The sequence below is a fragment of the Pleurodeles waltl genome, chromosome 6, assembly GCF_031143425.1.
Source record: "Pleurodeles waltl isolate 20211129_DDA chromosome 6, aPleWal1.hap1.20221129, whole genome shotgun sequence".
NCBI classification, from domain to species: Eukaryota; Metazoa; Chordata; class Amphibia; order Caudata; family Salamandridae; genus Pleurodeles; species Pleurodeles waltl.
Window position 1 is genome coordinate 863,590,744 of NC_090445.1, and position 26,577 is coordinate 863,617,320.

Consider the following 26,577-nt stretch of genomic DNA (forward strand, 5'->3'; position numbering starts at 1 on the left):
GTAGTGATCGAGATCCAGGTCTCCCTGAGGTGGAGGGGTCGACATCATAGTCGTCTCGTAGGTCATCTGTGGCCCTGCATCCAAGGGAGCCTCATGGGTCTGCCAGGACCATAAGAGGAATGAGGGGATCTCTCCGGGGACTATGGAAGAAGTGGAAGAGGTGAGTGAAGATGTGGTGGAAGAAGAGCTGCTGGTGGAGGGGGAGGAGTAGGATGAGAGGGAGGAGTACGGTGACGGGGTGCAACATAGGGGTGAGGGTTAGTGTCCCCGTCCTATGCCTTTTAGGCTTTGAAGCTGAAGGGGTCTCTGAACTAAGTTCCTCCTTGGAAGTTAGTTTCCTCTTCCGAAGCAATTTCAGCAGGTTTCGGCAGAGATAGCTTCTTCTAAATCTTCCCAGTCTGGGGGGTGCATAAAGAGTCTCTTGCTTCACGTCCAATTCCTACAACAGCATTGGAGAATCGGTCGCTCAGTCTCGTTAGAACGAGTCCTGGAGGGAGTCTTCGACATCGATGGAGGCATGGAAGATTGGAATGTGGACTAGGCTTGTGGAGGATCATGGGGCTCGATCTTGGGGATTGAAGTCGGGAGCTTGTCAGCTCTGAGGCCTTTGGTCAGTGCCTACCGGAGTCTGAAGGCAGTAGAGGGCCTGAAGGCTGAAAATATTTAAATACGGGTACCACGCCCGAGCCCCTCAAGGGTGGTGCTCTGCCTCTGTGTCAGGTCTCTTTGGAGGCGTAGTGTGAGTGCTCGTGCCAACCACACTCATGGACCCTGGCAGAGGTCTTTGGTCGAGGGCAAGGGGTCATGGCAGTTGAAGGAGCCTCTATTCGTCCTCCTGTCTGAGTCGGTGGAGAAAGCTGAAGCAGGACTGGGTGATGGCTGATGGGGCAGAATGCCTGAAAGGCGGGTGTCCTCATCTCCCTCTAAATTAAACACCACCTGTCTGGCATGTTATCATCAGAGGATTATTACTGCATCTTCTAATGTGTGCAGCACCCCTTTCGTCAGAATCAGACGGTCTATCAATCGGACGAGAGGCAGGCTTTGGACTCCATGTTGTCGTGGTCAGGGGAGAGGCAGAGATTACAGACCCCGTGACGGTCGGACCATGAATATTTGTGCATGACACTGGGGACAGTACTCGAAGGGAGTCCATTCCATTACCATATGTGTATTCTCCTCAAACAGGTTTTCAAGATGAGGGCCTAGGCCTTGGCAACTGGGAGCTGATCCATGAGCATCAGCCTCTGAAGAGTATTGCAGAAAAAAATTGTAGATGATAACTTTTTCCTGATCATGGGTGTCCAATTTGACTGTGCGGTCCTGAAGCAAACACGGAGAACACATTAAACTTTGGAGTTGTATCTGGACACATCCAAACCCCAAAGGTTAAAGAAAATCTTAAAGAAATCGAAGCTGTTGCACATTGTCAAGTAAGGGTGGAGTCACAGCTCGTCCTGTGACTTAAAATCCTATCTTTGATGAAAAACAACCTGCGCATGTTGTAGCCCAACACTAGATGGAAGGCTTATGCAGAGTACGTTTATCACAGCAATACATGTTACAAACAGTAGGTTTCTGCAGAAATCTCTATGAACTTTTTTGACTTCTTTGACACTCAGGCACACAGTGTTTCTCTGGAGATGGTAATTACCAATCTAATGATATCCGATTTATTTCAATTGAGCCCTCGGTGGCCAAACCAGTTTCAGTGAATCTTTTGAAGTATCCTCCATAAAAATAATTGAAAACTAAACTTCTAAGTTTGTCAGCCTCCCTCTTGTCATTCGCAAATGACCTTAGCAGTTATCTCAGGTTTGTTTCAACAAAACGTTCTAATGAAGCTGCAATCACATTAGTGTATATTTTTGGCCATCTAAATTACAGCAAATATCTTTATTTGGTCACGCCACCCCATAAGCTGAAACTTGTGCAGAAGGTGCAAAGCCAATTGAGAATTTCTCAGAACGTTTCCATCATTAGTACATTTAAAATGACAAACAACTTAGCACTAGTCCTAAAAGCAACTAGAATTCAGACAGGAAACTCATTTTGGAAATAAATGTATATGAAACAAGGAAAGAAACTGGGATGACTTCTTAAAAGACATTGATGAAATGTTGGACACTGAGGTCCCACGTTTCCCCAGCTACAATATTTTGGGACTCCCTGACGCACTGACCTACCCCTTGAACATCCATAGAGCGAATGCCATAACACCATCTCTATATGTGGTCAAACAGGTCATTACAGCCAGCTTGGGGGGAAGGAGAAGACGCTAGAGCACTGTGACTGTATACACAGGCTGTGGGACCTGGTGGGGCGGAGAAACTAACAGCATCCCTTGAACACAAGCTACCACAATATGACAAAGTATTGGGGCACTGGGTGCGGTTCCTTGCACAGTAATTCAAAGAACTTACTTGTCCAGCTTACCTGCGTGTCCTACCACTCACCAGTACAGAATCAACCTAAGAGCCAGAGAAGATAGGGCCTTCGGTCTCCACACTCACCACACTGATTGAGTGTATTACGCCAAATGTACTGCTGAATGCTAGAGACTGTCCTTGGGATGGAGACTCCTCCGGTTAATCTCCAAACTTTACCTTTGGCCCTGTTTTCAGTTCATACCTCTTCTCACTCACCATGTTTTCTCTTATTTTCCTCATACCTTGCCCATCATCCACCTCACCGGCCAGTGGATGTAGTTCCGTGCATGCGTAACTGTTCTAAAACCCAAATTATTTGAATCATAAAATAAGGCAAGGAGGCAGAGCTCCAAGTTTACAAAACCTGTTTCCAGTGGAATACAGAAAACACATGGGACAAGATTACGCTTTCCACAGATCTTAATTTCTGTTCTTGCTATGGATCACCTTCTGGAGGTCATAAGTTGGAAGTTGAGAATTTTAATTCACAAAATTATGACCACATATTTTCCAATTAAAATTTGATAAAAGGGGCTCAGCTTGGCCAACAGGGTGGTTTAAGATGCCAATTTGTGCAATTAAAGGATTAGTAGTTTACAATGGCCGTGTGTTCTGGTGTATTTCGACTGTAAAGAAAAATCGTTAGTACCCTAGCCAAACCTCACAAAAGAGAAAAAGTGGAAGGGTGTGAAATAAAAGGATGGAAAACTAAATCACAGGAAACCAGCAAGAAAATTGATGGCTATTAAGGGGAGTCCAAAAAACCATGCAATAGTGATCTCTCGAAAGCTGAACGGCCGTGGACAGATTTGTAAATGTTTTATAACCCATAATTTTCATCAACCGATTAAAAAATATATAAACGGACAAAACCTCACCTGGACATGAACTTCCTGAAAAATTGCCTTCAGCACAGACACAGCCAGTCCTTTAGGCAAAGCTTCACACAAGCTCTGTGAAGAAAATAAAACAGAATTTTGAATGGAATTTCGAAATGTGACAGTTTAAGTGAGTCTGCAAGAAGTATGAATATGACAAATGAACCTACAAGGAGACCTTGTTCCCACGAGGGCATATCTTTCTTCAGAAGAAGGAAAATGAACTTCCTTTGTGATTAAATCCCATGCTCTGCTTAAATTCTCCCAAGATACCCCATATTTACTAAATAAAACAACTTGAACAAGGCATTCTTTTTTTAAAAATGTTTGTTCATTAGTTTGGAATTACCCCAAATGTTCTCCATACATTTTGGCACTTATTATGAGTGGGCCCCCTAAATCCAGCGAGGTCGGCAATAACAGTTACCTCTCGGAATTATGAGATTTTTACTTTCACTGTACAAGGAAGGCTGGGCAAAAATTTGCAGCATAAACTAAAACAATTTTTAGAAATATCCCAGGAGAGGGAGGTAAAATAAGCAGGTGTTACAACTTCATTCGACCGAGTCAAAGAAATAAACCGAGAAGATTTATTCAAAATTAAAAGGAAGATAGGAAGCAAAATAAGGGATACTGTCGGCTCCATCGCTAAATTTAGTGCTACAAAATAAGAAATTATACAGTATCTTGAGAAATTGTGATAATGTCAGACAAACCGATCAGTGAAATTCTTCTTACAAGACAATCTATCACTTTTCAGCAAATTCATATATTAACCATATACATGCGAGTTTCGAATGACATGATAAAATATGTCAACCATAAAACAGCAGGACTGTAGACATTACAATCTGGTAACTTTAAACGTGGGCCATGTCGATGTTTTACATATTTATTTAAAAAATACCACCAAGTGCAGAAAATATAGAGATGCAAAATACCTAGAAATCGGACGTTTTAACTGCAACCCAACATTCTGTGTATTTGTTACAATGTGTATGGTATAAACAATATGTACTCTCTGCGAAAAGATGCTGGGCAGATGAAGCGTAAATCTAAAACACTCACAAATCATGATCAAAATACCCAACTGGAAAACAATTTGATGTATTAAATAAATAGGTGACACAGAAACGATTTAACTGCTGGTTACTTTATATGTTCCTATGCACGAGGAGAAGGAGACAGAGAAAAAAAAAACGAGCAAGAAACAAAATGGATTAATATATTAGATACAGTGAACATTAGGATGGAGAAGTATATACCTTGATGTAACCAACTAATGAAGAGTAACTGAGGCCCTAAGCTGCAGTATGATTAGAACTTTTATACAACTTGTTTGTCAACCAGTACAAATAGGGGCTGAACGCAGCACTTACAGACAAAATACTGTGCAGGCATACTAAAGATATGTTGTTTTGCTTACCAAGGGTATTAAGACTCGTGAGTTAAATGTGATGTAGTACTACTAATAAAAGGACTAAAGGCATATACGAAGCATACAAGGTTGATTCCTTTTTGATGTATAAAAGAAGGAAATGAACGAAAAATTATCAGCTGAGTAGTAATTTAATTATAAAACAATGCAGGTATCATAGGTAAGGATATTCAACTGTTGCCTAGTATAGTGCTCAATGGATTGCAGCATTAAAACAAATAACAAAATGACACTGAAATATACACGAGCCAAACATTTGGGTCTCATTTCCAGGCTTACACAGAGGGTTAGCACCAACACAAATGACAATGCATATATGTATGTAATGCTATTTGTGTTTGACCACCAACTCAACCTTAGACCACTGACTCCATTTTGTGCTTAGCTTCAAGTGCTGTCACATCAGTGGCACAGGTATTTTTCCACAAAGACTGTTTCTACACGGAATGTGTTTTCGCTCTGCTCACCAGAGCAGGGAACATATTGTGGGGGATGCAGAGGTAATAAGAGTGTACCAAGGTGAGAATATTTTTAGCAGAGATAGGTACAGCTCTATCTCTGGAATGTGCATCGAGGCAAGGCCTGTTCCTCTGCGCATTTTCGATGCAGACCAAGGATAGCCACGGCTTGAATTTCATAAACTACTCGAAGGGAGAGTGAGATTGCCAGAATCTTCCTCTTGGGTTTGTTTAAGGTATACAGGGTGGGGAGGTTTGGCAATGATGTAGACGGAGCTCGCCTGAACGTAGGGGCACAGTTCAGGAAACACCCCATGTTGGGAAAACCGCTTGCTTCAGCCGTCCAGGGTTCCTCCGTTTGATGATGCTGGCAAGGATGAAGAGTTCAACCCCCATGGTGATGCATATATATATATATATATATATATATATATATATATATATATATACACACATACATACACATATATATATTTTTTTTAACTGCATATATTCATTGTTGATGTATTGCAGTAATATTTTAGAATTTACGCATGTTTTACTGCATTCAAGTAAAATGCTCATGTCCATATTTTTGTGTGCTTTTATTTGATAACTGGGAAGTGCCTAAGTAAATTCATTACTTAAATAGAGTGTTGCCTTCCTTGGCACTGTTTCCTCTCAGTCTGAAGCAAAGCAGAACAATGTAGTCTCAGGGTTTGATTCCAATGTGGAGGTTTTTCAGGTTGAGATGGGCGAATTTAGAGTGCCCCACGAGTTGTACGGTGCTCTATACTGGAGCTGCTTTCTAAATAAACCCTGGGAACTACCCAGTTTTTGCATAAAGAAATACATTTACAAACACAGGATTTACATATATATGTACATATATAATAATGTGTATGTTTCCATAGAAGTTTTTTTTTTGACTTGCTTATATCTTTACCACCATTTGACGAATCTTAACAAACTTTTCCAAAACAAAAGATTTTGAAGTGGCCTTGAGGCTCCCCCGCGGTTCCAGATAGCCCATAAAGGGTGTGAAGGTCAAACAGTTCGGAGGATTCAAGTCCAGGTGTGAGTTCCCTCTTTTTTATTCAACTGGAAATGTTTAAGGCTCATACTGAAAGGTGATCTTGGGTTTTTAATTGACAAATACATTTTCCTGTTCAATTTGTGCAGAAATATCTCATTCTAAATAGATCACCCATCAAAATCTAAAAAAAACTCTATCTCCCTCTCACTCTCTTTTAATCTTTCTCCCACTAACAGACAGTCATGTACCTACTACAGAACCACTCAGACCCTAGTGCACCAACTCACAGCCCCACTCAGACCCTCACGCACCCACTCACAGACCCACTGACACCCTCATGCACCAACTCACAGACCTGTGCGGACACTGACTCACCCACTAAGACACTGATGTATGCACTCTCACACCCAGACAGACTCTCAGAGCCACTCTCACCACCAGATACACCCTGTTACACCTATTCTCACACACAGAGAGAGAGACTGCAGAGGTTTACGGCCACGCAGGGCCAAACGGCCGTGTTTAGTTTAGTTTAATGAATTTATAGAGCGCGTAGCTACCCTAGGGCGTCCCAGCGCTGAGATACGTGAAGACTCCTAAGAAGGAAAAAAAGAAAAGAGAAAAGGAGGAATTAAGGCAGAGAGTTAGCAGCAAAAAGAACAGCTTTTAGATTCTTCCTAAACTGACGTTCTGAGGGTTCATGACGAAGCTCTGAGTGAAGGGAGATCCAGAGCCAAGCAGCTTTGACCGAGAAGGAGTTGCCTCCCCAGGATCTCTTAGATCGTGCTATGTGGACTTGCCGGGAGGTAGACGAACGCAAAAATCTGGCAGGGGCATAAATAAATAAGCAATGTCTGAGAAAAAAGGGACCCTTATCATGTAGGGCCTTGTGGACCAGACATAAGGCTTTAAATTGAATATGTTGTTTTATAGGCAACCAATGGAGTTCAACAAGTGCTGGCTTCGCAGAAAGATGTCTAGGTAGATTAGTGAGCAATCTGGTTGCGGCATTCTGTACAACTTGAAGTTTTTTTATCACATAGCATGGAGAGCTAAGGTATAAAGAGTTGCCATAGTGAAGCGAGAGAGAATCAGTGCCTGAATGTGCCAGTGTGTGCAGAGTAGGGCTGGGTGGTTCAGTGGGTTGGCCGCAGGGACTGCCTGCAGACCAGACTTTGCAGGCAATCCCCGAGGCGCACGGGCAAAGGCTGTGCACGGTGGAAGGTTGGGTACTGATAGGGGGCGCAGCCTCACCATGCACTGCTAACTTCCATACAAATTACAGTACTCATGACTTCTTTGATAACATAATTGATAAAGTCACTGTAACATCATTGATAAACTCACTGTAATATCTGCAGTATAATGATTGATCACATACCTGTGCATGGTGAGGGCACAAGCTATAGTTAACTTAGGGCAAGAGTTATAACTACCTTAAATAACTAACTTAAACAAGTAAATTTCTATGGTTTTGTACGAATAAATTCAGAACCTAACTATAACGTCCCTGTAACCTTTGTTGTTTTTTCAGTGAATAGATATCAAGGGACTCATTCATCTACACACTGATACATACAGGCATCTACTAATCTAGATACAGACACACCCAGATGGACACTAATGTATACACTGGCATACCCAGCCAAAGAGTGATAAACATACTAATATAGCCAGGTATACACATATCCATACTTTCATACACCCAAGCACACACTGATATATAGAATAACACACCTAGACACACACTAATGCATACACTAACACCTATGCAAACATGGCTGCATAAAGTAACACACCCACACACTCAGCTATGCATGTACTGACACAATCCAACACACACTAATATATTTCCTGACATGTAAGCACACACAGGTATATACTCTCAGATATGTAGGGAACTATTCATACAGGCATGTACTAATCCACACACAGATACCCAGATAGATATTTATGCATACACTAACTGAGTCAGAAAAACGCTGATATGTAGTCTGACATACCAAGGGACACACTGATCTATAAACACACTGACACACCTATATGAGACACTGATACACACACTTAGGTACACTCTTGTGCATGTACTGACACACCCAGGCAAAGACCTAGGCATCCACTATCACATACACACGCACACACTGATGTATATACGAACAGACCCAGGTACATGTTCATGCATATACTTAGACACCCAGGCACACATTTTGCATAAACTGACATCCAGACAAATACATATATATACAGTAAGACACACAGGTACACACCGACTCATATACTGACACATCCAAGCACACTCATGCATACACTGACACACCATGCACACCCAGAGACACATTTACTAAAAAGTGACACACTCATGTACACCCTGACATCTCTGCTAACATACATTGATCCATACATCCACATAGCCACGCCAACACTAATGCATTTACTAGCACAAGCAGATAGACATTCATCCATACACTTACACACTCCAGCAGACACTAATGCATACACTAATATACTGAGGCACACACTGACATATTCCTGGCACAACCAGTAGGACGCTGATCTATACACTGATACATGCACATACATAGTAATCCAGATGCTAATACAGCCAGGCACGCACTGGTATATACAGTAGCATACCGAGCTACACACTCATCCATACACTCATACTCAAGCATATACAGTAAGAAATTCACATACAGTCATCCCTGCACTAATATACCTATGCAAAACACTGACACATACTATAACAAACTGAGACACACCTAGTCATATACTGAGACACACCTAGTCATATACTGACACAACCACATACACACTGGTGCATACAGTAACATATCCAGACACTCATACAGTGACAAACCCACATATACACTAACCTATGCAAACACACAATTATCTCTAAAATGACACACTCATGCCCACCCTCCCGTATGTGCTAGTACACCTAGACATACACTAATGCTTACACTGAGTCACCCAGGCACATATTTATGTACACAGTGACACTCCCAAACAGACACTAATGCATTCACTTATACAGCCACGCATATTCTTAACTATACTTTCACACACTTATCGTAAGAGAAAAAAAACATAGACACAGCTCTTTTTTCAGTGAATAGAGTGGTTCTAACAAGAACCTTTTATTTTTTGTAAGGTTTTGTAAACTTTTTTTTTCTTTTTTAACCCCTTGTAAGCAACAGACGTAATGGTTACGTCCGTGGCTGTGCCTCTCAGGTGCCACGGACGTAACCATTACGTCCGTGTACTGGCCCTCAGGGGACGCGCTAGCGTTCCCCCCGAGGGCTGGCCCTCCCCAGTTCGGGGTTGGAAGGGGAATCGCTTCCCCTTCGACCCAGTGGCGTCTGATGACGTCAGCTCACGTAATTGCACGCTGACCTCATCAGAGGCCTGCCGCCCCCCCCCCCCGAAGTGAAATGCTTTTGCATTTCTCTTCCGATCACTGGAGGGGCCAAGCAAGGCATGAAAGGAGAGGAAAGGCCTTTCCTCTCCTTTCAGCTCTCTCAGCATTTCTGCTGCCCGATCCCGATGCCCACTAGACACCAGTGAATTTTATTTTCTATTGTAATAGTCATGAGGGGAGCGGGGTGGCAAAAGTATTTTTAGGCCATTTCTGCCTGAGGGGGGGGTGGAGGGGGGGGGGGGTGAATGGCAACCACTGAACACCAGTTTTTTTTTTTTTTTTTTAAATTATGCTTAAGCATAAGGGGAGCCACCCCTTGGGCAAGGGCCACTCCTGGGGCAGGAGGGGTGGGGGAGGTGTGGGGGGGGGGGGGGGGGAGAGAGATTTCCTAACAAAATAGGCTGATCTGCCCCCGGGGGGGGGGGGGGTTCAGAAAACCTCTAGAAGCAGGAATATATATATATATATTTTTACTTTGGGTTTTTATGGATGGGGAGTGACCCCTTAGGCAAGGGTCGCTCCTCTGGGGGGCAAATTGTATCTAGGCCATTTCTGCCCCCCTTGGGCAGATCGCCTATTTTTGTTAGGCCAATCTTCCCCCAAGGGGGGCAGGAACCACTAGACACCAGGGATTGCACATTACTGTTGGCCATATTTGCCGCCCTTGGGGGCAGATCGGCCTATTTTTTAAAGCCCACCAGAGACCAAGGCAGAAAGTCTACTAGATGCCAGGGAATAAAAAACCAAAAATAGTCAGGTAGTGGCTATCAATCAGTATGGGCCTGGTTATGCCCCGACCCGAACTGAAGGGGGGTAACAGTCTTTCAAGCTCTTTCCCGCACACTAAAACATCTTATCCCACGGCATGCAATAGGACATTTGATTATTTTGGGATTTGGTTTTATATTGGACCATGATAGCTGGCTAACTCTCAAAATTGTCCCACTTGGAATGGTGGGGGCTGCACTTTTTAGACTTTGGGACGCTGCCATGTAGAAAAATCCACAAGACCTAGACACATCTGAAAACTAAACATCTGGTTGATTCCAAGGTGGTGAGTTTCACATGCACCCGCACCATTTTCTTACCCACAATGCCCTGCAAACCTCCAACTTTGCTGGAAATCACACATTTTTCCCACATTTTTGTGATGGAACCTTCTGGAATCTACAGGAATCCACAAAATTCCTACCACCCAACATTGTCTCATCTATACCAATAACAATTCTGCTGCACTTGTCAGCCTAAAAATGTTTTTTTTTCTTCCAAACTGCCCTTTTGGATCCACTTTGGTTCCCTCTCAATTTTAACATGTTTTTGACTCTTCCCTGTCACAGGCACTTGGCCCACCTACACAAGTAAGGTATCATTTTTACCAGGAGACTGAGAGGAACGTTTGGTGGTAGGAACTTTGTCCTGGTGCAGTGATCCCACACAGAAATGTGGGAAAAATTTGATTTTTTTGTGCTAAATTTAAGGTTTGCTGAGGATTCTGGGTAAGAAAACATTGGGGGATCCACGCAAGTCTCACCTCCCCCACCCCGCAAAAACAGGTAGTTTTGTATTTGATCATTTTGATGTGTCCAGATAGTGTTTTGGGGCATTTCCTGTCACCAGCACTAGGCCTACCCACACAAGTGATGTACCATTTGTATCGGAAGACTTGGGGGAACGCTAGGTGGAAGGAAATTTGCGGCTCCTCTCAGATTCCAGAACTTTCTGGCACCAAAATGAAAGGAAAAAGTGTTTTATTAGCCAAATTTTGAGGTTTGCAAAGGATTCTAGGTAACAGAACATGGTGAGAGCCCCACACGTCACCCCATCTTGGATTCCCCTAGGTGTCTAGTTTTCAAAAATACACAGATACAATGCTGTTCTAAGATACGGAAACGCTGCAGAGTGTATCGGACCACGCGGCGGTTTCCCGAACCCAAATAGAATTTAGATACCAACCGAGAGATACAGACGGAGACTATCTTGTTATAAGAATTGTTTTGGACTGATTATATGACATTAAGCCCTGATGAAGTCCTCAAGAGAGAAACTTCTCAGAGGATGAAACACGTGTTGGCTGTTCTTGTGGAGCACAATAGAACACTATGAATTAAACTGGACTCTGAGACAAACACGAGTTTGTCGTACTTTCACCAAGGAGATTGGACATTTGAACTTACTTCTAATTTGATATCATGAGTGCTCTGACATCTGTTTTTTCAAAAATACACAGGTTTGGTAGGTTTCCCTTGGTGCCGGCTGAGTTAGAGGCCAAAATCTACAGCTAGGCACTTTGCAAAAAACAGGTCAGATTTCAATGTAAAAATTTGATGTGTCCATGTTGCGTTTCCTGTCGCGAGGATTAGCCCCAACCATGCAAGAGAGGTACCATTTTTATCGGGAGACTTGGGGGAACACAGAATAGCAAAACAAGTGTTATTGCCCCTTGTCTTTCTCTAATTTGTTTCCTTCCAAATGTAAGACAGTGTGTAAAAAAAACGTCTATTTGAGGAATGCCCTGTAATTCACATGCTAGTATGGGCACCCCAGAATTCAGAGATGTGCAAATAAGCACTGTTTCTCAACACTTTATCTTGTGCCCATTTTAGAAATACAAAGGTTTTCTTGATACCTATTTTTCAATCTTTCTATTTCAGCAAATGAATTGCTGTATACCCGGTATAGAATGAAAACCCACTGCAAGGTGCAGCTCATTTATTGGCTCTGGGTACCTAGGGTTCTTGATGAACCTACAAGCCCTATATACCAGAAGAGTCCAGCAGACTTAATGGTATATTGCTTTAAAAAATCCAACATTGCAGGAAAATGTTACAGAGTAAAACGTTGAGAAAAATGGCTGTTTTTGTTTTACCTCAATTTCAATATTTTTGTATTTCAGCTGTTATTTTCTGTAGGAAACCCTTGTAGGATCTACACAAATTACCCCTTGCTGAATCCGGAATTGTGTCTACTTTTCAGAAATGTTTAGCTTTCTGGGATCCAGCATTGGTTTCACACCCATTTCTGTCACTAAGTCGAAGTCGAAGGAGGCTGAAAGCACAAAAATAGTAAAAATGGGGTATGTCCCAGTAAAATGCCAAACTTGTGTTGAAAAATTGGGTTTTCTGATTCAGGTCTGCCTGTTCCTGAAAGCTGGGAAGATGGTGATTTTAGCACTGCAAACCCTTTGTTGATGCCATTTTTAGGGGGGAAAAAAACACAAGCCTTCTTCTGCAGCCCTTTTTCCCCATTTTTTGGAAAATAACCCGACATTTTCACTGTATTTTGGCTAATTTCTTGGTCTCCTTCATGGGAACCCACAAAGTATGGGAACCTCTAGAATCCCTAGGATGTTGGAAAAAAGGACGCAAATTTGGCGTGGGTAGCTTATGTGGACAAAAGGTTATGAGGGCCTAATCGCGAACTTCCCCAAACAGCCAAAAAAAGGCTTGGCACCTGAGGTTGAAAAGGCCTGGCAGCAAAGGGGTTAAACTACCTCTAAAACAAAAAATCATAACAACAAAGAAGCAATACTTCATTTTATAAAAATGGAAAACAAAGTTTTAAAAGAAAAAAAAAAAACGAGCAATGGTGATTATCAATGGTACAGAAAAAGTCAGACACAGAGGAGACCTTGGCAGAAAAGAGCAAGCGACGTTTTGAACAGTAAGTCACTGTTCTTCCCAGGTCCTGTAATACAGATGGCACTGTGATAGTAGCAGCTGAAGACTGTCCCTCAGCAGCAGTGAAAGAAGAAAGACCTCTTGTGCAGGATTATGTTGTCTCGCGGATGGTCTTAAGGTGCTTCCACATGGAACTTGTTCCATGTGAATACTTTTTCGAAGTTCCACGTGAAAGCTGTCTGCCACAAATATTACATGTTGCATATTTAGCGGTCACTTTCTTTTCTCCTAGACTGATAGTGAAGGGTTTCCACACCTCACTCTCCTTGTTCACTGGAGATGTTCCCCCCCCCCCCCTTCCTCCATGGGGGGGATCTTCTGGACCTTGTGCCACTCATGAACCACTAGTCTTTGCTTTAGGGAAAAAAAGCAAAGAAAAGCACCCAATCTAACAGCTCGTTTGGGATTTTAGTGCTCTCTCCACACAGATGAAACAATAACTACTGTAGTGCGTGGCTGCTACTCTAATAGGGTGGGGTCCAAATACAGTCAATCAAAAAAAAACATTTATTTTTCCAAAACGGGCAGATCCACGGTTCCCTTTGTTCCCAACAACACATCAAATCACATATTCAAAAGTCAAACAACTATAGGGTAACTTATACATACTTATATTTAGGTGCACCCCGATTCCAATATAAAAAAAAGAGATGCCTCTATATACTAAAACTAACCATATTAAAAAGAAATGTGTGATCCAGTGATCTGAAATCACAGACCCCTCTCTCCTGATCACATGATTGCAACAAAAACCCATAGTATGGCCATCCATATTTTATTTTTCTAATTCTTACTCTTCTCCTCACTACTACTTTCTTACTTCTTCTCTATACCATTGGGCACTCAATCACTCATACACTAATGATGCACTCAGTCACCCATACACTAGTCACACACACACACCCATACACAGTCATGCACTCAATCACCCATGCAATCACTCACACATGAACGTATCAATTGCTCACTTACTCATACACTCAATCACTCATACACCACTCATACACACTCTCATACACTTACTCACACATGCACTCATACACTTAATCACCCATTTATGGACACATACACTCTCACTATACACACTCTCATACACTTGGTCACCGATGCACCACTCACACACACTCATACAGTCCCCTATACACCACTCACACACACTCACCCATATATCAATCATACACTCACATATAAATGCACTCATTACCTTAGACAATCATCTATACACCATTCACCCAATAAGTCACTCATCCATACACCACTTATGGACTCATTCACACACCTGTACATGCATTCATACACTCAATCAATCCATCATACACCACTCATGGACTCAGTCAGTCACCTATACACCACTCTTGCACTTACTCACTTGTACATAGCTGCAAGTATACACTTAGGCAATCACCCAAACGTGGGGTTGGGTTGTTAGGGGGGTTGGCCACAGGGCCTGGCGGTGGTGACTGGATTAACATATAGTAAGTGAAAATACTTTACATTAAAAAACATAGAAAATTACTGAAAAAAACAATGGTTACAGGGACATTATAGTTAAGTTCACTTTTCACACATACAAAATCACAGAAATTCAGCAGTTATAGTTACCTCAGCTAACTGACTTGCACCCCCATAATGCACTGCTTATGGCTTTACATATTACATGCTCATGACATGCTCAGTGATGTCACTGATGACATCTCAAATGACAGCCCTGATGACAACACCCACCGAACCACTCACACACGCACTCATACCCCCAAACAAACTCTTGTACATCCATACACACACAACTACTCAGATGCTCATTTACAGACCCATGAAACTGACACATACACAGGCACTCACTCTGACAACCACTCACTCATCCACTCACTGACCCATACAGCACTAACTCAGCTAAACACAGACTCACACAGCTACTCACACACCCATGCAAAAATTCACACACTCAATCACTGAAAGTCACTTACACACCCAGTAAGTCACTCATAGCACCACTCACTGACCCTTACAGGCACTCAGATATGCACTCAGTTACACATGCACCCACTCACACACCCATTCACTCACCGATACAACTACTCACACATACAGTCATTCTCATACAGTTACTGACACAGCCACACACTTATGTATAGAGCCACTCAAACACCCACTCACGTAGTCACTGTCCCACCAACTCACCGACAGTCACTAACACACAGTCACTCGCTCATTCAAGCAATCACACACCCACTCACCAATACAGCCACTCACACACCTACTCAACTCAACCAATTCCACCACTCACAGAGCCACTTGCTCACCCAGTCACTTACATATCCACTCACTTACCCACACAACATCTCACTTAACCACTCACTCACCCACCCACAGACCCACTCACACACATTTCTATACCACCTACACTCACTGGATGATGTCATCAGTGATGTCATTTGAGATGTCATCAATGATGTCACTGAGCACGTCATGAGTGATGTAATATGTGAGGTCATAAGAAGTGCATTATAGTGGATCAAGTTATAGTTAGCTGAGGTAACTATAACTGCTGAATTTCTATGGTTTTGTACGTGTGAAATGTGAACATAACATAACTCCCCTGTAACCTTTGTTAAAAAAAAAAAATATATATATATATATATACACACACACACACACACACACACACACACACACACACACACACAAACACTTACTTACATTTTCACTGTAATGGCATGCATGGTAAACGTATTTCTTTTGTAATGGATGCGTTGAAAACGGCATAGGTGGTAATGGCATGCATGGTTCCGTCGTACAAACCGTCTGGTTTGCTTACGACTTCTTGTGGGCATTTTGAAAGCTTCCCTGGGAATGGATTTTGCTGAATGCTTACTACTGGCTTTGTGGATTGTAACTCAGTTGCTTGCTTTCAATTTGCTGACTTTTTAGGTTGCAGCCTACCAGACAGCATAGCTGTCTGGTTTGCTAAAGGCATCTTGGGGACATTCAGAAAGTTGACCTAGGAATTAACTCTGCCAGTTGCTTGCCATTGGCTTTGAAACTCAAATTTTTTGCTTTCTATTTGCTGGCTTTATTGGTTTTAGGCTGTCCAGCTTGAGTTTGTACCTTCCGTTGTCCAAACCTTATTTACAGTATCGGTTCGAGTGCTCCCTTTCAGTAAACAGGCCTGTAAATCTTGTTCTTACTCGTCTCATTTGCTGTCCATTCAGAGAAGAGGTCAAATATCAAGCGCGGTCTTCCAAGTGCGCTTGTTTACTTACCTTTCTTGGACTTCAAAGGGAGAGGATTTATGTGACAATCTTGCTGGATCTTGGGGGTAGGAAAGAGTATTTCTTCCAGCACACGACAACATCTAAAGATTGAACTCTGTTAGTATTTCAGAATATAGCCGAACTAGGGCCACAAATGAAGCACATTTTTTGTTATTTCTGAAGTGTTGGAACAAATACTTTAATATGATCAAAACAAATCATTATACTTGGTGATGCAAGTTCCATACACTTTCGTCTGTGCACTGTATAGTTCTATTAGTAAAACTGTATGTCTGCGCAAATGTAATGGCCATTTCAATTGAAAATGTTTTGTCTGTAATGGCAGTGTGCTACCACACCATGCCACTGTACTCTACTCTGCACAAACATAAGGGTGTATTAAGAACAAATCCGAAATTTCTACCAAAAGTTATCTCACCATTTCATATAAATCAGACAGTGGGCCTGCCAGTCGTCTTCCCACAGCCAGATTCTGTGGCAGAAAGAGCTCTACATATGTTAGACATCAAAAGAGCTTTAATGTACTATGTAGACAGAACTAAACCATTTACAAAAACTAAACAACTATTTGTTGCTTTCCAAAAACCACATACAGGCAAACCCATTTCAAAACAAGGTTTAGCACGATGGATTGTAAGGTGCATCCAAACATGTTAAATTAAAGCAAAAAGACAGCTTTTAATTACTCCCAAAGCACATTCTACACAGAAAAAAGGTGCAACAATGTTTTTTTTAGGAATATACCAATGGCTGAAATATGTAAAGCAGCTCCATGTTCAACACCAGATACATTCACTAAACACTACTGTGTAGACATATTATCAGAACAACAAGCCACAGTAGGTCAAGCTGTCATAAGAACATTATTTCAAACAACTTCAACTCCTACTGGCTGACCACCGCTAATTTAAGGGAGAACAAACTGCTTTGTAGTCTATGCACAGCATGTGTATCTGCAGCTACACATGCCATCGAACGGAAAATGTCACTTACCTAGTGTACATCTATTCGTGGCATGTTCTGCTGCAGATTCGCATGCACCCTCACTCCTCCCCGGAAGCCTGTTGTAGTTTAAGTTACAAACATTTGTACATATGTATATACATTTACATGGACATCTCTTACTTTATACCTATATACTCTATCACTCCTTCCTTTACCCTCTTTGAGGGAAAACAATCTAACAATAGAGTTGATGCCCATGCGCAATTCAACTGACGAGGAGGAGTCACTCGATCCTTTGACTCGAAAACACTTCTACTAATAAAAACAACTTGTAACACTCCAAGCCCAACACTAGATGGTGGACTAATGCACAGCATGTGTGCTGTGCATTATACTTCTGCCATCTAATGTTGGGCTCGGAGTGCTACAAGTGGCTTTTCTTCGAAGAACTGTTTTTGAGTCACGGGATCGAATGACTCCTCCTCTTCGGTTCCATTGCGCATGGGCATCGACTCCATGTCAAGATTGTTTTCCCGCAGAGGGTAAGGTAGGAGTGATAGAGTATATAGGTGAAAAAGAAAAGTGATGTCCATGCTAAAGCATATATATGTACAAATGTTGTTAACTTAAACGATTACCGGCTCCCGGGGAGGGTGCATGTGAATCTGTATCGGAACATGCCACGAACAGATGAACACTTGGTAAGTGACATTTTCCATTCGGTGGCATGTGTAGCTGCTGATACACATGCTATGCATAGACTACAAAACAGTTTGTCCTCCCATAAAAGCGGTGGTCAGCCTGTAGGAGTTGAAGTTGTTTGAAATAATGTTCTGAGTACAGCTTGACCTACTGTGGCTTGTTGTGTTGCTAAAACATCTACACAGTAGCGTTTAGTGAATGTATGTGGTGTTGACCAAGTAGCTTCTTTACATATTTCAGCCATTGGTATATTTCCTAAAAAAGACATTGTAACACCTTTTTTCCTTGTGGAATGTGCTTTAGGAGTAACTAAGAGTTGTCTTTTGGCTTTAACGTAGCATGTTTGGGTGCATTTTACAATCCATTTTACTAATCCTTGTTTTGAAATGGGGTTACCTGTATGTCCTACTACTGCTTGTTGTTTATATGAACGCTGAATTAATGAAGTTGAGATATAATGTATTTTCTTTTTCCTAAGTAACATGGAGACACAATCAGAAATTGAATAATAATATGGCACTTATGTGAATATCATTTAATTTTCAGAAAAAATAAGTGTATATTTCTTGTTTGTATTCTATTACTTTATACATTTTAAAAAAAGTTATTTTGTATATGTTTTTGTTCTTTTTATGGTTGGATTAGTTTTATTGTCTTGTCTGATGTGTCAGTTCTTTTTTGTCTATTTATTTGTATATAGGTGTAAATATGTATAGAAACATTTTTTGTGTTTTCCCAGCTTTACTTCTATATAACTGTATATCCTTATATTGAGATGTGTTTTTGTTTGACATACATTTGTAATAAATATTTTTTGTCTATAAATTTTGTTACAGTTTAATTGTTTTTTTTACTATGTTGGTTAAAAGTGAACATTATTGATAGCTCATTTGCTTTTGCTTATATTTAAGTATTATTCCCTGGATGGGCTACTTATCATACCAGGGACCCTCAATAGTCTTCTTCCTTTTGAAAGGCTACAAACAGCTGTTTAGTTTTTCTGAATGGTTTTGTTCTATCTTTATGATACATTAGTGCTCTTTTAATGTCTAATTTATGTAGAGCTCTTTCTGCCACAGAGTATGGCTGTGAGAAGATTTATATGAAAAGGTGACACTACTTTTTGGAAGAAATTTGGGGTTTGTTCTTAGTACAACTTTATGTTTGTGTACTCGTCGGAACGGTTCTTCAATAGTGAAAGCTTGAATTTCACAGACTCTTCGCAATGATGTAATTGCGACTAGGAAGGCAACCTTCCATGTTAAGATTGTATTTGACATGAAAGCATAGGTTCAAATGGTGGGCCCATAAGTCGCATGAACACTATGTTTGAATTCCAAGAAGGAACTGGAGGTGTCCTGGGTGGAATGATGCGTTTTAAGCCTTCCATGAAAGCTTTAATAACAGGAACTCTAAATAAAGAGCTGTGCTGTTTATTTTGTAAATATGCTGAAATTGCAGTAAGATGTATTTTTATGGAAGAGAATGCTAAATTTGATTTCTGTAAATGAAGTAAATAGCATACAATATCTTGTATTGATGCTGTAAGAGGGGCAATCTGTTTAGATTGACAGTAATATACAAATCTTTTCCATTTGTTAGCATAGAACTGTCTAGTCGTGGGTTTTCTTTCTTGCTTAATCACTTCCATACATTCTGATGGTAGTTGTAAATATCCAAACTCTATGACTTCAGGAGCCATTGCTTGTTTGAGTAATAGAGATTTGACTTCTTCCTGTAACAGACTGATGTGTTCTGTGGATAGTTTGTGTGGTTTTGGTGGAATGATTGGGATAGTTTGTATCAATTCTAGGCAATAACCATTGCGGATAATTGATAGTACCCAATTGTCTGTGGTAATGTTTTGCCAATTGGTGTGGAACTGTTGTAGTCTTCCCCCTACAGGAGAGGTGTGGAGTGGAAGGGGACGAGACAAGTCACTGCTTAGTGTGGTGTGAAGTTTGTTTAGAGGTTTGAAATTGCCCTCTACTTCTGGGATACTGTCCCCCTATATGTGCCCTTAAAACCACCTCATTGGTATTGAGGTTGGTAGGCTGGTTTTGTCTGCGATGTGGATGCCTCTGCTGCTTGTGTTTGAAATCCACCTCTAAACTGAGGTTTCTGAAATGATCCTCTGTATGGTGTGGAGTAGAGTGCACCCATTGCCTTTGCGGTGTCTGAGTCTTTGCGCAATTTCTCAATGGCTGTGTCAACTTCTGGGCCAAAAAGTTGCTTCTTATTAAATGGCATATTTAACACCGCTTGCTGTATCTCGGGTTTAAAGCCTGAGGACCTAAGCCATGCATGCCTTCCTATTGTTACTGCAGTGTTGACACTTGTGGCAGCGGTGTCTGCTGGGTCTAGGGCAGAACAAATTTGATTATTCGTGATGGCTTGCCCTTCCTCCACCACTTGCTGTGCCCTCTTCTGATGCTCTTTGGGGAGATGCTGAATTATGTCTTGCATCTCATCCCAATGTGCCCTGTCGTATCGAACTAACAGTGCTTGTGAGTTAGCTATCCTCCACTGATTCGCTGCTTGGGATGCAACTCTTTTCCCTGCCGCGTCAAATTTTCTGCTTTCTTTATCTGGTGGGGGTATATCTCCTGATTATGGGGAGTCTGACCTTTTTTCTGGCTGCGCTGACTACAACTGAATCTGGAGGAACTTGCTGTGTTATGTAATCAGAGGGAGGTGGTTTGTACTTTTTCTCTATCCTGGGCGTGATTATACGTGCTTTAACTGCCTTGTTAAATATTTGATCGGTGTGTTTTAACATGCCTGGAAGCATGAGGAGGCACTGATATTTTGAGTGTGTGGAAGAGAGGGAATTTAACCAAAAAATACTCTTCTAATGGTTCAGTGTGCATAGTGACCCAATGGTAAGCTGCAGCCCAAGCTATAACTTGGTTATAAACAGTTCTATCCTCAGGTGGTGAAGGCTTAGAGGGACAGCTGTCTGGGTCATTGCTAGGAATGGGATCTGGATCATAAAGATCCCATGGATCTACACTGTCCTGTTGTGAGTCAAAAGAGTGTGATGGTGACTGTACTGGTGTAGGACTGGTAAGAGGAGAGATATGCAGGAGTGGAGAGTGAGGAGGAGATTGAGGAGGAGAGAATTGAGGAGATGGTGGTTTCTCCTTTTGTATTGGCACTTTAGCTGGTGGCTACATAGTGTCCAATTCCTCCTGAAAGGCTAGCTTTCTTTTAGGTTTTAGAGGAGGTGCTGTTAGGATTCTTCCTGTTTCTTTGTGGTTATGAATCCTGGCTTACCTTTCGTCCATTACTTCAAGTATTGGCTGTACTTGAGATTCCTCTTCAGAGGTTTTGTGGCTTTCTTTCAGTCTCTTAGAATGTTCATGCTCCTCTGTGTAACCTGCTCTTTTTGGCTCCGAAGCTGGCTTTTCCGATATCGAAAAAGATGGTGTAGTGGATGTTCTCAGCTCCGAAAGGGGTTTCCGGATTTTCGACCGTGTTTGCTCGAGTCGGACATGGAGCCTTTTATCGACTGTTCCTCGGATTCCCGGTCGGAGTCGGAACCTCGAACGGAGACTGCTGTCTGTATGATTTCTTCCTCTTCAACGTCAAGATGTTCGGAGCTTCTGGACGCCCTCTTGAGTCTTCATGCCCTTCTGTCTCGAAGTGTCTTTTTGGATCAGAAGGATCGGCAGGCCTCACAATTTTCTTCCTGATGATCTGGGGGAAGGCAAAGATTACAGACGAGATGTTGGTCTGTATAAGGGAATTTTGCGTGCCACAGAGGACAGAATCGGAATGGAGTCTGAATCATGAGGCTTCCACGCGGTCGGCCGAGTTGGGAGCACGCGCCCCGAAGGGCGAATAACTTTTTCTTCTCCGACGGTACAGATGTGTCGATGGAAGATGTAAACCTGATTGATACAATACCGACGAAAGTAAGGCGTTTTTCAAGTTTTCCGAATCAAACACTCGGAGCGAGAGGAAACTAGTCCGAACCAGACAGCGGAAAGAAAACAATCTAACATGGAGTCGATGCCCATGCGCAATGGAACCGAAGAGGAGGAGTCACTCTATTCCGTGACTCAAAAACACTTCTTCGAAGAAAAACAACTTGTAACACTCCGAGCCCAACACTAGACGGCAGAAGTATAATGCACAGCATGTGTATCTGCAGCTACACATGCCACCCAACATATATATATATATATATATATATATATATATATATATATATACTGGGAAAAGTATAGAATCTTGGGCAGGATCGACATTTCTGTGGCTACAATATGCCACAACCACCAAAGCAACTCATGCTTCCAGCTTTGCAGTTCCACATCCACCATTATACGAAGGGTGCTGCTGTGTTAGATATTCAAGTATGTGATGGTAGAAGGGGACCATTGCCATTAGAATGTGGCTTTTAAATGGCAGAGAATGTTTTTCCACATAGAACTATTCAACCCTCCGGATTTGCTCAAATGTATTTTAAAGCCCAGACTATTCAGGATTTCTTTAAGTTCATCCATAAGAAATGGGAAAGGCCAGGAAAGGGCCACCAACAACAGTAAAATATTGTCTGCAAACATAGCAAGTTTAAACTCATCTTCACCAAAGTGTATCCCCCAAAAGAGTAACTGGCACAAATACAACAAGCCAGTAGTTCTAGCAGGGGTTACAAATGGAGAACAGGTGCCTTTTTCCCTTATTCCCATATACACACTGCACACATAGCCACATGTTAGCCCTAGGAGTGCAGTAGACAACAATCACCCATCGCCTAACCTTGTCCTCCAAGCCAAATCCCTCAATGTATCATCCATGTAATCCCAGTCTATCCAGTAAAAAAGGTTTCAGCATTGAGGAAGACTAGGATCACCTTCCTGCCACCCTTACTCTCAACATCTATGAGATGGAAAGACATTTTTTTGCTGGTAGCTGTCTGTCTTCCCATGATAAGCCATGCTTGATCGGGATGAATAATATTTTACATCACTCCCTGCAGTCTAAGGGTGGTGACTTTCATTAAAATATTTGCATCAATTTTGAGCAACAAGATCGGCATACAGGAGGCACAAGAGTCTGCTAGTTTCCCTAACTACAGAACTATATAGATAGTGGATTCAGTAATTGTGGGCATTATGCCCCTATAATCTACAACTTAATGAAAGATCTTGAAGAGCAAGGACAGCACTGGGGCCTGAATGTTTGATAAAACGGAGTTGTAAACCTGTGAAAGCTCGGATGCTCTCCAGGGGTGGAGGACTGAATTTCCTTATTCATAGTCTGTCGCTCTAGGGCTTCTCTATTTTTGGATTACACTTGAGGTATGCAAGCTCCTGACATTTACGGTATTCAAAGGGAAGGGCCCATAGACTCCCTCTCATGTAGCTCTCTATAGAAGGTGTGAAAGTAGCTGGTGTTGCCTTCCTCACTACTGCACCTCACCCATGGTCATTTTAACCTCAACTATTTAATTTCTTGCTTGGACTACTTTGAGAAAATTTGGTAGGAATTTATGTGGTTTATTGCCTGCTTTGTAATATTTATTACCCAATTTTCTTTTTTTGACATCTTTTTATTCTATCTTCATCTGCCATGTAATCAACATCACATTTGTAACCAATACTTCAACACAGTTTTGGAACATCATACATTTTATCAATCTCAGTATTAATAGGTAAGAAATCTCCAAGGGCACCAAAGCGAGACAAAGAACACATGTCGAAATCTGTCCCACACTGCTACTGACCGAGTGTTCAACTCTCTAGACCAGGGACCAGTTTTTAAAGGCCCTCAATCCCCACTTCCAGAATCCAACAAAAGACTCAGTCTGCACCATAAAGCTCCAGCCAAAGGCCTCATATCCTTTAAAATTTCTGTGAGTATCCCCTCATCCTATACACTGCCCTCTCGACTTGCATCCACCAGTCCATATTTGGTCTTCACTGTTCAAGTCCAGGGACTTCTGGGCTGCCCACAAGCCTATGATGGCACTTCTGGCCACCACTAAAAGCACACTGCATACCAGGAGAGTGTACTTAAGTAGAGTTTATGCTCTTCAGATGCCCAGTGTGGCTTTTTGTTGGCCAAACACAAAGGCGGGTGCAAGTGTGGCCAGCTACAACCTCTTGGGTACCCTTCCCATAAGAAACATTTGTTCCTTATGAAAAAACCTCTATATAATTGGTGTATGTTGCACCAAGTGGAACACGGATTTGATAGCAACCTCCCTAGGATGCAGGCATACCTTCCCCTCAGTCTTTGCCCTCCCCAAGCTTCAAGTCCTGTTCCACCTACCCCGCAACGCTGACATCCGATTATTTATATTCTATAGAAATGTGATAATGCATGCTTAGGCAGGGGGCAGCCAAAAGTTTAAATTACAAGGTTATGCCCTTGGCCACATCTAATAATCTGTCCATGTAGCATGCCAGAGTGTGCTTCACCTGCGAATATCGGAAATGCTGGTTTTCCTCCATTTCACATTGGCACTGTAGTTCTCCAAATGGAAGAAGCCCCCAGGAATCACACACATCGACCAAGTTAGATAACTCCAAAATATCCCATTGTCTCCTGTGCAAGCTGTTTAAGGTCTGCGAAGATAACAGACTACCACAGTGGAGTTTCCAGTGCCACCTTTTCTTCCATCCCATCCGATTTGTTGCATAGCTTTTTTCCACATGTGGACAACCAGTTCTGCTGGCTTAGACCAACGGTCAGGTCTTTTAGTCGGCAGAGGTATCCACCAGGTCGCATAAATCCTCTATTTCAAGCACAGCTTGCTGTTGGGAGGCAAAGGCCAGACGTTAACCACCAGCTGGTGAGCTCCCCAGTAATATAATCACAAATCAGGTAGAGTCATGTCCCCCTTATAAGAATTTGTTGTCAAGATTGTTAATGCTGTTCTTGGGATGACCACATCCCATAGCAGCATTCTTGTTACCACGTCCACTGCTCGGAAGAATTGGTCAGGTGCCTCATACATCAAAGTTTGCAATACATAAAGAAACTTGGGCAGCGTAATTATCTTGTAGAGAGCAGCCCTAACCACTAATTAAATAGGGAATTTTCATCAATGTCCAACGTTGTTTTTGTATTCCTCCACGACCCTCCACAAATTGCATCACTGAAACTCGGGTGGGGCCCGTGTAAAGTATATCCTTTGATATTTGAAGCCTTCCCAGTACCACTGCTGAAGAACTTCCCACCCCAGCAGGTGCTGCCACTCTGTTTTCTGGAATGCCACCGATTTGTACCAGTGGACGCATATTCCAGAGTACCCACCAAATACACCCAACACTGCCAGGACTCTGGGAACCGACTGCTCCAGGTCCTTCATGCACGGAATTCAATCATCAACGTAAAGAGATATAACATCCTCACATTCCGTTGTTCATTTCAATCCCTGAATCTAAGCATCCATTCTTACCCAACCAACCACTGGTACCGATGCCAGTGGAAACGAGAGGGAGAGTAGGCATCTCTGTCTCGTCCCCCAACCCAATAGGTATTCCTCTGATAGTACTGTGTCAATTGTCACCCTGGCCAATGACTCAGCATATAACAGCTATATCCAGGACAGAAACTCTGTCCCAAACCCTATGTTTTACAGGATTACTAGCAGGTAGTTCTACTCAATCAAGTCAAATGTCTTTTCCGCATCCAGAGCCAGTAGGATCGCTGGCTCTTGTATAGCATCGTGTCTCACCAAGCATCCAAAAAGCCCCCTTAGGTTGTGTTGTGTAGACCATAAGGGCATGAAATCAGACTGATCTTAAGATATCAATTTGTTCATCATTATATTAAGGCTGTTGGACAGAAACTTTGCCAAGATTTTACCCTCAATTTTGAACAGTGTGATTGGCCTATAGGAGGCACGCTGTTCCTTCTCGTTACGGAGGAGTATTATGCTTGCCATCACAATGGTTCTAGGTAAGGTCTCCCTTATTCGCTTCGTACAGCATGGCCTGGTGCGGTTGCCCTAGCTTTCCTCTTCTTCAAATGTTTGAGGAACTCCAATGGGAACCCATGATCTGTTTGCCACCATGCTGCAAAGTAAAATGTTGGTAAGGTCCTTATCACCATGCAGAACTAGTCCCTCCACACACACACCAAACAGTCGGTACTGCGCACAGTCTCTCAAGATATGTTTTGTTCCAGCAATCATGCAAAGGGGTTCTCACTACCCACCTCAGGCATCTTCATAGGTGGCAAAGGTTCGTTTCACTGTGGGGGCACCTGTGCAGGAAACCTTTTCAGGATGGTGGTCCCTGGCGGGCCGTTGCAACTACTGGCTACAGGCTTCTGCTTACTCACTGCTATCATTCACATCAATGGACCCCTATAAATCGGTTACT

At 42.2% G+C, this 26,577-nt stretch overlaps 1 protein-coding gene across 1 annotated transcript in view; it reads right to left on the bottom strand.

Annotated features, from left to right (window-relative positions):
* Nucleotides 1-26,577, bottom strand: part of MMS19 (MMS19 homolog, cytosolic iron-sulfur assembly component) — a 493,377-nt gene that overhangs the window by 377,901 nt on the left and 88,899 nt on the right. Inside the window, exon 5 of the mRNA XM_069239619.1 lies at nt 3,308-3,382. Within this exon, the coding sequence (XP_069095720.1) occupies nt 3,308-3,382 (75 nt within the window). The remainder of the gene's footprint in view (nt 1-3,307; nt 3,383-26,577) is intronic.